Here is a 12,478-nt window from a genome sequence, read left to right as displayed (position 1 = left end):
TCAAATCCAATAGCAAGGAAATTTGGAAATATAAAATTCAAAACTATATGGAATACAAAATAGCACAGTCATGAACACCCAATGGGTCCAAGAGGAAACTGAAGGAAGAAATTTAAAAGACAAAAGTCTTGAAACAAACAAAAATGGAAAAAAATTACAGGATATAGCAAAAGTAGTTCTGATATGGTTTGAAGGTGTCCCCAACAAGGTTGTGTCAACACTTAATAGCCTGATTCATATGTTAATGGTATTTGGATGTGGGGCCATTGGGAGATAATTAGGATTAGATGTAGTCTTTAGAGTGGAGCCTCCAGAATGACATTCCTGGTTTATAAGAGGAGAAATAGAAACCCAAGCAAGTAGGCTAGCTCTGCATCACCATGTGATATGCAACGGTGATGATGTCGTAAAAAGACCTTTACCAGATAACATGTGGTTGACTATGACATGGTCTTGGACTTCCCATTCTCCTCAATTGTGAACCAAAAAACTTCCATTCTTTATAAATTATCTGGTTTCCAGTATTTTGTTATAACAACAGAAAATGAACTACAACAAGTTCTGAGAGGGAAATTAACAGCAAAAAATAATGCCTATATTTAAAAAAGACAGATCTCAAATAAACAATCAAACTTTACACCAACCTCAAGGAGAAAAACAAGCTAAGCCTAAAGTTGGCGGATGGAAATAGTGAAGATGAGAAAAGAAATAAGACAATTGAAAACATAAAAATGAAACTAAGATTTTTAAAGATAGAACAGTCAAGTCTTTAAATTGATAAAATAAAAAATGAAGGGCAAATAAAATCATCTATGTAATGAGACATTGCTACTGATAAAGCAGAAATATAGAACATAAGAGCATATCTTATGAATAATTATATGACAACAAATTTGATGAGTTAGAAAAACAGGATACATTCCTAGTCACATACAACCTACTAAGACTGAAACATGAAAAAAGGAAAATTTGAACAGACCAATAATGAGTAAAGAGATTGAAGCAGTAATTAAAAATCTCCCAATTAAAATGCAATAAACTAAATATTCAATGTGGAAAATAAAAATTGGACTGCTGCTTTTATATTTGAAAACAAAACAAATAGAAGCTGCTAGAATATTCATCATCATAATTGAATTGTTATGCTATTATTAAACAAAATAGGAAAAATAAATTAGGAAAACAATTCAATTGAATATAGTTTCAGAAAGTATAACACACTTAGGAATAAATTTAAGAACTCCAAGTTTCATCTATTGAAAAAGTTGATAAAATTTTTTAAAGAAATTAAAAATCTAGAAAGCAGAAAGACATACACATTTATAGAAGACATAATATCATTATTAAAATTGATACATGCTTCAACATAAATGAACCTCAAAAATATTATACTAATTGAAAGAAACCAGTGACAAGAGTGCACTTGGTGTATGATTCCCTTTGTATTAAATATACAGAATAAATACACAGAGACAAAATGTAGATTAGTGGTTACTTGGCATTGGGATGGTGGATATGGTGTGCTAATGGGTATGAAGTTCATTTTTGAAGTGATGAAATGTTCTAAAATTAGACTCTGGTACTGCTTGAACTCTGTAAACATTAAAAATGACTGAATTATATACATTTAATGTATAAATTTTATATTATGTGAATTGCATCTTAATAAAATTGTTTAAAAATGGTCCCTGCTGACTCTACCTACTCAACACAGATTATCATTACTTTTTTAAAAACTTGAATAATTTCCAAAGAATTATTTTGACCATATTATTCATTCTTAATGGTCCTCATTTTCCTCACGTAAAAATATAATTTGTGTTAGTATAGGATGCTATGTTCAAAGTTTCTACAGCTACTAAATTTTCATATTTATTTTAAAAAGCATCAAAGCATGCAAGTTCTGAAGAAAATGAGACATAACTACCAAAACACTTTTACTGTACTAATGGGTATATAGTACATTTGTAAAGTGCTTTTTAAAAGAAGACAAAAGTGTTCTACTTATATTGTCTCTTATGACCTTACCAGGGATGGGAATGCAGCTACTTATCAAACTAAAGTAATAGTGAAAATCAATCCCATATTTGTACCACCTGTCTTCTAGGATGCTTCAATATCTTCAGATAGATGGTTATTAATAAATTTTATTCATAACATGACTCATGAGAAACAGGTGGTCTGACATAGAGGTAACATAAAAAGTGAATGGCACTTTGGAGATTAATATGATTGCATTCTGGCTCCATCAGTGAGGTTAGCCTGGAGAGCTTCTGAAATGGAACAGATCCATGGTATCCTGGTTGTCACCTCCTACCAGTTTGTTTAATACCTTAATACCACTGAAATCCTTAAGATGCTATTCCCAAGAGTCCTCACAACTGACCTGATTTCAACTTGTTAGTATACTCTACAATTTCCTTCAATTGTATTCTTTCTCTTAGATAGCTTCTGACCAAACTATTCTCCAGAAATAGAATCTTGGCTTGAAGATTGCCAGTTCATCAAAGGGCAGAGGTAGATATTTCTGTTATATAGTCCCAGCATCAGAATCTCAAGAAAACTGCTTGTTTGCTTATAGCTTCACAGCTAGATAATTTCCCAAGATGAGCATAGGATTTATTTTATCCCGGTGCAAGTGTTGGTAACTCACCTTCATCAGAACATGGAAGGATAATCTTTTTTTTTAATTAATTTTTTATTTATATGTCACAGTGGAATGCATTACAATTCTTATTACACATTTAGAGCACAATTTTCCATCTCTAGTTGCATACAAGTATATTCACACCAATTCATGTCTTCATACATGTACTTTGAATAATAATGTCCATCACATTCCACCATCATATCTAACTCCATGCCCCTCCCCTACTCTCCCACACCTCTGCCCTATCTAGAGTTTGTCTATTGCTCCCATGCTCTCTCTCCCTACCCCTCTAGGAGTCAGACTCCTTATAGCAGAGAAAACATTTGGCATTTGTTTTTTTGGGATTGGCTAACTTCACTTAGCATTATCTTCTCTAACTCCATCCATTTACCTGCAAATACCATGATTTTATTCTCTCTTATTGCTGAATAATATTACATTGTGTACATATGCCATATTTTTCCCCATTCATGTACTGAAGAGCATCTAGATTGGTTACACAGTTTAGCTATTGTGAATTGTGCTGCTATAAACATGGATGTGGCTGTGTCCCTGTAGTATGCTGTTTTTAAGTCCTTCCGGTACAGACAGAGGAGAGTGATAGCTGTGTCAAATGGTGGTTCCATTCTCAATGTTCCAAGAAAAGAAATCACCATACTGCTTTCCATATTGGCTGCACCAATTTGCAGTCCCATCAGCAGTGTATGAGTGTACCTTTTTTCCCCACATTCTTGGAAGGATAATCTTCACGTACTCTACTTCATCTGGCTGCCTTGGATTCCCCAAATCTCAACTAAGTGAAAGGTAGGGCAAAGTGATCTACCAAGTGTTCTCTGCAAACACCCCACCATACTCTCTCAGATAAAGTTGGCTTGAGGAGGTCAAAAATAACATAAATAAGAATATTGCCTTTTAATAGCTATGATGAGGGTGGTATCTAACCTCCAAGTGATCTCTCAGCAAGTACTAAATGCTATTTCCTACTCAATTACCCTGTGATAATTGTGGGCCTTGCAATATTTTACTTGAAGTGGAATGTAAAGACTATTAGAATTTCATTAACTTTCAAATTGTGAATTCATATGCATAAGAAAGTTTTTGTGTCAGGGAATATACAAAGAGCCTTACACAGATTGTATCATTTCATGTTACAGGTTTTCTATGAAGTAGTCATTATGAAACCCCTTGACCAAATGACAAAACTATAATATAGAGAGCTTAAGTTATTTGCATGAGGTCACACTTATAAAAAGTGGCAGAGCCTGTGTATGAATCCAGGTTTGTTCAGGCTCTAAGTACATGCTCTAAATAGTTATTCCAGAGTGTCTTTCTTTTAAGGAGATTATTATTCAAAAAGCAATCTCTAAATGTTTTTGCACTTAAATTATTCTTTCATAAAAAATTTGATTCCCTAAAAGTTCTGTCAGAAAACAATACAGACTATAAAAATCTAAAACCAGAGATTAAATTATTTGTAAAGGAGTTGTAAGTCTATGAAAAAATTAAACATTAAACTCTGCTTTCTCAGGCCTTCCAGTAATTCAAATAGATTTGAAATAATTATACTGTATGGCAAAGGAGAAACAATAAAATATGAATAATACACTTTTGAGTTTTACTCCTGATTCTTCATTTCCTAGCTGTGTATTCCTTGGAAAGAAGTTGAAATATGGGAAAAGTGCCTATCTGTCCAGATAATTGTGAAGATTAAACCAGATGGGGTATATGAAGTGATAGTGGTGTCTGGAACTTGGTAGGCCCTTAACAAATGGTAAATATTATTTCATTACTATTATTACAAACAACAGTAAGTGGACAAAGAAATAAAAAAGAGTAGGTTAATGAAAGGGAGGATTTTAGTTGGGGAGGATATTAAAGGTATGATTTAATGTTACTTTAAGTATGCTTTAATAAAGAGCAAGCAGAACAAAGAGTTCTCAATAAGAAATTCTCAATAAAAATGACTAGTAATCATGATAATCAAATCCCACTTTTGTTAAGGCCAGGTGCCTAAAAGTTGCTTCCTATAATATTATTGCTTTTCGTTGAGGTATGATGATATAAGATGGAGGGAATTAAGACAGTTCTTTAAATTACTTGACAATAGCCTGGAAGCCCCTTAAATCTTGATAAACCTTAAGTATTGTGGTAGAACAGGTAGGAAGGTCTAGTCAATAGCAAGGAAAATGACAAACATCTATGGCCTATTATTCATATCCTTGAAAGCATATTTTGATCTGTGACTTTAAGAGATGTTCTGATGTAGATTTTTACTTCACTGCTAAAAAGATTATCTAAACCCTACTAAAACAATTTTACATGTGAAACTGTTAAGAAGTAACATGTATTTCATCTACAGGTCAGAAATGGCTTTAATTCTTACTCTTGCAATTTCCCTATAAACATTCTATAAATCTCTGATTGATGTTCCATTCAACATTTTAATAAAGTGTTTGCTTTCAAAAAAATGGTAGTCTGAGATACCTCAGGCTTTGACTTTGTCATTAGCACCTAGGTAAAAAAATGACTTGCCTGACTATGTACCCAAGGAAGGCACCAGTCATCCAATGTCATGTCCCCAAATTGCAAGTAAAAATCATTATAAGAATAATCTATATTCAAGAGGATAAGCCTAGCCAATTTAATCCTATTTTAGATATGGAAAATGCCATGTTTCCCATAAAGCTACCAGTTTCTGACCAAAATCATTTTAAATGTCAGGCGAAGGCTGCCATGTTATAAAATTGGCTACACTTCATCTTTTTAAAAAAGCTCATCATGTCTAAATATGACAAAGAAAGCACTAGATTATTTAAGGAGCTGACCCCAAACCACTACTTTGAAGCAAAAATCTCACATTACTTCAAAACGTAAGTTAAATGACCCAGGTCCCAAGTCTAACTATAAAACTCAGTTTTTAAGCCAAACATAGCTTTTAATAACCTCTATAAAATAAGTTTACACATTACCTGGTAATTGTTTTGGTTTTGTGATAATCTCAATTGATTTGATGATGCAAAATGTGGAGAAAAATTACTCCGTGATGGATTTGTGTTATTGTACATTGTACTAGATGCTGTATGTAATGAGGTCCGTGGTGTCAAATGGTAGTCTCTGTTTTGATACAGTACATTGTCTGACAAATCTCTGATATTCACCATTTGTGAATTTGGCATATTTCTTCCTGTTCCAGACAAAGTTGCACTTTGGTTCTCAGCTCGAAGGAAACTGCCACTTTCATAAAATCTTGAGTAGTTTGGTATCTGTGCTCCCATCGAAGCCAACTCTTCCTCTCTGGAATATTCATCCTCAGCATCTCCAGTCTCCATTGCAATAGACAAACATGTTCCTTCTGCTGAGTTAGATTTCTGTGTGGCCTTTTCTCCCAGAATTTTCTGGGGATAGTCACTGACTGCCAGTGAAAACACTTCACGGATTTCCAGGTTTTGTGTTCTACAGTAAGGGTCTCTAATAGTTGGCTTTTGTCCACATAAGTTATGTGATGCCAGACCTGTATGTTCAGGCTTATATGACCTTTGAGTCCCAGCTGGTTCAATTTTGCAAGGTCGGTGGCACACAGATGGCTTTTGAGGTACTGTCATTTCAGAAGTTTGCACAGAAGAGCTTCCACAGGTTTTCTTTGTATGATTGTATACTGAGTTGCCAGCATTTAGCACACTTGTCTGTCTTGACAAAATAATTGTTTTTTCACCCAGGAGCAGGGAGGCATTTTTACAGTGTGCAACTTGTCTTTGAACAGGAATATGCAACTGAAACTCAGTATCATTTTTACTGGCTGTTTTTTGAATAGGAACTTTATGTGCTTCTGTAATTTGTGTATTTGTATGTTTGGTTGTCCCTTGCCTACTTGATGAACTGGCTGGACTGTATATACCAGTTACAATGACATCATTATTGGCAGATGTCCAAGAAGACTGTTGGCTTGAGGGTCGAGCTATATTAACCACATTTCTGACTGTAATGTCTGGAGCTGCCAAAGCGGTACCAGAAACAGTTCCTGTTGTTCCTCCTGATTCAGAATTCTTACTACTCATTTTTCGTCGCTTATTACCAACCCACGTCTGAAAGGATAAAAAATGGTATTATGAAAAAGTTTAAGAACAGAAAAAATAATTTGTAAGTGATTAATATTATTCTTGTTTATCATAAGATCAAGACCTATGCAAAGGTTAATAAAAAGTTAACAATAAATGAGAAAGTAGCTAAACAGAGCTGATTAAGGACTCGCTGGATAAATATCTAGGAACTTTGAAAACAGACTATATTATTGTTCCTCTCCTCCACAAACCTATCCAATTAATATATATCAAGAATTCTAAAAATGCTTATACCTTTTGACCTAATAAATACATTTCTAGGACTTTATTATAAAATGTAATAACAGATGTAGGCAAATTTTATATGTAAACATATAAATATGTGTTCATCATATATTTACATATAATAGTAAAATATTGGGAGCATACTTTAATGTCAATAGAAAATGCTTTTTTTAAAACATATATACATTTGCAATCATCAGGCTTAACAATTTATGTTGCACATATACATAACTTTCTAATGTATACTGATAGCTATTTATAATATTTTTAGAAACATTCATTATTATAAGCCATATTGCAATAAAACTTATTTAAAATGTATCTTTTTTTCTTTTGGTTCATTAGAATGTAATTCTCGGATATTTGCTAAGATCTGCTATTTTCCATTGCCCTAAAAATATGACTGTTCTGGTTTCCTCACACCCTCACTAAAGGTTTTCATTTTTTTTCTTTTATTTTAGTCTTCACTAGTTTTGGAGTTAATAAAAGGTAAATAATTGCTGATTTGAATTGAGTTTCTATGGTTACTATATTACTTTGATAGAATTGCTCATTCATTTCCTTTGCCTACTTTTATATTGGGGTGTTTGTCATTTTGAAGTGATTTGTAAGAACAATTTTCTGCTAAAGATAGTAACACTTTGTCACACATTGCAATTGTATTTGCTTGTCATTAATTTATGATAGTGATTTTCTTCTTTACACTTTTCTCTACTTACCAAGTTTTATACAATGAATATGTATTACTTCCATAAACAGAAAAAACGTATTAATAAAAATAATGCCAGTGGTTGGCACTTAAGATTTGATTATGAAATGCATACTTTTATATAAATAATTTATTATAATTACCTAGTATTATTGCATTGAGTCATGGTTCTTCTTAAAATATGCAATAAGAAACATTAAATTCCTTAATGTGATTATCAGACTCTGTAATTATTTCATAATGCATACCATATGATAAACTACCAAAACACATTAATCTCCTAAGAATTAAACAAAATAAATGAATAAATGAAAAAAATAAATGCATTAGTGTTGCAGAAACATGGTGTAGATATATCTGGGTAACTTTCCTATGATGTGCTCCAGAAAACCTCACAAATTATTGAATTTTCAAAGTTTATTTATATAATTTATGATTATATACATAGCATTAATGACACTGCAATGCTATAAATAAAAGCTAATATGTATTGATTCCCTTATGTGTTTTATTTATATATATGTATATATATACACATATATGTGTATTCATATATATGCACACACATACATATATATATATATAGTATATATACACATATATAAATATATTTATATGAAGAAACTGAAGTTCAGAAAAATAAGTAGCCTGTGGAAGGACATCCTGACAACAAGTACTAGAGAAAAGACTCATTCAACATCTACTTAACATCAAAATATAATCCTCTTCCACTATCCCATGTGTAATGAGTGAGTAGAAACTACTAAAAGTTATCTCTGTTGTCTAATTTACTTTTATAATTATTTTTTCCACAAAGAAAATGTTCTATAAAACACAATGATACTTTTTCTTTAACATAAGGTAGTGGAAATTTTAAACTCACTCTGATTTCCTTTCATAAAACAGTAGAAGCAAGAATTAGAAGTCAAAGGTCATATAAGTATAAATGTCACAGAAAACAAGTGAGAAAAACAAAAAGATTTCAAAGTATATACTATACAGAAATATATAAGGAAAAATATCTTTGGAAGATAAAACCCAGAAGGGTTAATTTTAAAAATATCCTAAATCAACTTCAATGACATGGCTTTTCAAGTTAAGAAAAATGTGTGGGAAACATGACAGATTTCTACATAATTTTAACAAAATTATACAAGCATTATATTGAAACATTTCAAAGGGAGAGCACAGTGAACAGATAACATTTGGATTCAAGAACTCTTATATCTTGAGGGCAGCTCTGGCCATCTTTTAAAAAAATCCATAACATAGTATATTCTCATCACACATTAGCTAACTTAGGAAGTTCCAGAATGATCTTAATGCATTGCAAATTTATGGCTTCTATAATTTTGTAGGTTTACACATATAGATGCATATTATATATAGTTACTTATGTGTTTTAGTAAATATTTACATTATGTGCCAATAAAGAAGATAAACTAGAATAATACCATGTACATATGAAACACAGCTATCTATCAAATAGATATCAATCTCACTTTCCAGAAAACAGACAATACAAGATGTAACAAGACCCATGTAATTCACTGATAGCAGAACCCCTAACCTTAGAATCCCCTTTCTCTGAATTTATATGTAATTTGAAAAAACCTGGTATCCTATTTTACAACAAACTAGAAACAACAAAATAGAAAGGGCTTTGGTGGTAGAGGTGGTCAATGGTAGGCACCCTGATATCACTAAATTAGAAATGTTCACTATACATTACTCAGGAGAAAATAAAAAGGAAAACAAAATCAATGTAAGAAATCATTAAATAGCAGTTTGAGCTTCGTTAATAAAGGTGAAAATAATCCCACATACATGAACAAGTTTTGAGCATTATTATTTTATAGCACAGTATAATAATTGATTTCTATAATGAAAATCATTAGTTAAAAAGTAAATGTTCAATTACTCTCCATATTTTTTACTGAAGAAAAGCACAAAACTATACACTTAAATAGTCCCACATAAAATTGTTGACAATAAGGAAAATGCATTGCCTGAGAGTTCCCAAAAATTTATTAAAGTTCACCAAAAGTTATAAGATCCAAAATTGACCAATACTTATTAGATGTAGGTAATTCCTATTGTAAATGCCTCATTGTGAGAATGAAAAAAAAACATGTTACATATATCAATAAAAGGAGAATTTTCAGTGAGGAACTAACAAAGCAACACTACATAGGAAAAAATAAAATTTTAGTCACAATATTTGGTGTTCATAAAATTATCTTAGTTCTCAGAAATTCACATCTATAAATCTCTTTTCCTTTTCCTATGCCTCATTCTTTGTTACCTTTTTTCTTTTCCCCATTATATTTATTTTTGCTTGGATGTTTTCACCTTTTATCTTTATTTTGGAATTAAATTCTTAATACAGTGGAACTTGAGTTCTTTTGAAAGATAAAAATCCTCTATTAAAATAACAAAGACAGATGTCTTCCAAGTTACTACATATAGACCAGGCAACATATGGAAAGAGGAATTTTTTGTTTTTACTGGTGAATTTACTAACAAATCCCTTTTCATTTGAATGGAAAAGTAATCAAAATTGTGTTTGGATTTAGACTGGGAAGTCTGAGTTTATTTACTATTCTTTTTCTCCTGGAATGGAATTAATAAATCTGTTTTACAGAATTCCTTCTACCTTATATAACATTATACTTGTAATCCTACATTTGGAGTATAAATATCTGTATCTCCACAATCAGTATTCAAGGACAATCAAGTAAATCATGAAGGGAATATTGTAATAACAAATTGGAAATACAAAAGATAGCCCACAATGCAGCTGCCTGGGAAAGCTTTTCACTTTAATGTAATGCAAGATAAAGGGGGAAAAAAACAAAATTACTATAGGAAAAAACAGAGATTGTACTTATAAAATGAGATCTCATCAATCTGAAATATTTCTACATTACTTGTTAAAGGAATTAAACATTTTCCTCTGAAGTTTAGTAAAGGTAATTTTAAGCAGTGCATTTAGAGCAATAAATATATTTATAGTTATTACACACATCTGAGAATGATGGATATTTTCCCTTAGAATTGGTGGCATAATTCCCTATTTGAAGGTGAGGATATCCTTCAGTCTTTAAGAAATATTTTCCAAAGAATTCTACTATGTATCAAAAGATTTTTATCTCTAGGGTCTTTGAAGGTAATGGAACAGCAAAATAAACTTAAAAACAGAAGTCCTTTCTCTTCCCCAAATTACCCTATGTATGCCAAAGAAGAGAAAGTAGCTAATCATTGAATCACTAAGGTTTCAAGACAAGAGGATTTGTAGCATGTTTAAACAAACATGAAAGGACCTATGCATTCAATCAAATCCATGACTAGTTCTGTTAGATTTATCTCTTGCTTCCTCTCTATCACATTCTCATTGCTTTTCATGAATGTGTAACAGCTCTGATTTTTTTACAGCTGAACAACTATGGTTGTGATAATTTCCTCCATTGGGATTTCTGTCCCTCACTTGCTAACCATCAAAGTGTGTTCATTTTATTTAGAATGAAAAAGAATAGGTTTTCCTGAAAAGACAAAAATACTAAAGTCATAAATGCCTGAAGAAAAATTCAAACACAAAAACAACAAAAATAGGTACACAGAATTCCCTTGGAAAATGTTTTTTTCACTATCATTTGGGTGTTATGTCTAGATTAATTTGAGGATTAAAGGAAGCATAAGATCAATAAGCAATCTTAAATATATTTATTAGTTAAAAAATGAAATATTTAAAAGGTATGTATATACTACAAATTCATTAAAGTTATTATTGTTATACCAGGGAAATGAAGTTGTTTATAAAGTTAGTGACTTCATGCCCTGAATTGTTTTCTCATATTAAACAAATGTCACTTGAAATAAAAAGCTATAAATTTGAGTGTAAGACCTCAATACTTACCCTGACTACACTGAAGTCCAGCTTAGTTTCCTGTGCACACTGTAATATGAGCTGAAAGCAATTTTTACTTTGATTTGTCATTCCATTTTCATAATAACGCTGTAAAATCCTTTGTTGTTCTACAGTAAATACAGAACGTAGATTCATCTAAAAATAAAAGAAGATACTCTGAAAATTGGAATAAAAATTTGGTATGTGTAACATTTGTACACTTCTTCTTTTTTTTTTTTGATACAATTTCAGTGCTTCCAAGCTGCAAATTTGTTTAAACGAATCAATTGCCAGTAATGGGCGGTAATTTGTGTGCTGAAGGGGGGACAGCTTCTCACTAACATATATATATATATATATATATATATATATATATATATATACTCTCTCTCTCTCTCTCTCTCACACACACACACACACACACACACACACACACACACACACATTGAATTTGTTCATAAAAAGCACAAGCTTTAAAGACAAAAAAAAAAGAAAAGAAAAAAAGGAAAGCCCTTATCTGGCTAGTGTGCATGGGGGAAAAAGGGTTCTTTCACTGAAATAAATATTTATGGATAGTAAAGCCAGAGATGGTGGTAGCCATATGTGGTCAATTATCAACAGGGACACTCACTGTTCTTTGTCAAGGGAGGCATCTGGCATATGTCTTAGAATCAGAAGCTGTACTCTGGAACAAAAGGTTTCTTTTGCTTTTATTTTCCCCTCTTTTTTGGGATAAAGTGGTTCTTTTTATATATTATGACAAAAGCTCTTCTTAAAGCTTAAAAATAAATTGCAAATTTTAGTGACTGTGAAAGTTTGGACACTTTAGGCAACACTAACCAAAATAATTATTTTATAACTATAATATG

General features: G+C 31.6%; 1 protein-coding gene across 1 annotated transcript in view; it reads right to left on the bottom strand.

Annotated features, from left to right (window-relative positions):
- Hdx (highly divergent homeobox) overlaps positions 1–11,765 on the bottom strand; it is an 80,446-nt gene extending 68,681 nt beyond the window's left edge. Inside the window, exons 1-2 of the mRNA XM_026410544.2 lie at positions 11,619–11,765; positions 5,620–6,732 (exon numbers count right to left, since the gene is read on the bottom strand). Of these exons, the coding sequence (XP_026266329.1) occupies positions 5,620–6,732; positions 11,619–11,765 (1,260 nt within the window). The remainder of the gene's footprint in view (positions 1–5,619; positions 6,733–11,618) is intronic.
- Between the last annotated feature and the right edge of the window lie 713 nt (positions 11,766–12,478).

The sequence above is a fragment of the Urocitellus parryii genome, chromosome X (genome assembly GCF_045843805.1).
Source record: "Urocitellus parryii isolate mUroPar1 chromosome X, mUroPar1.hap1, whole genome shotgun sequence".
Classification (NCBI taxonomy): Eukaryota; Metazoa; Chordata; class Mammalia; order Rodentia; family Sciuridae; genus Urocitellus; species Urocitellus parryii.
The sequence above is the reverse complement of the archived record's forward strand: the minus strand, read 5'-3'. Positions and strand labels throughout refer to the sequence as shown.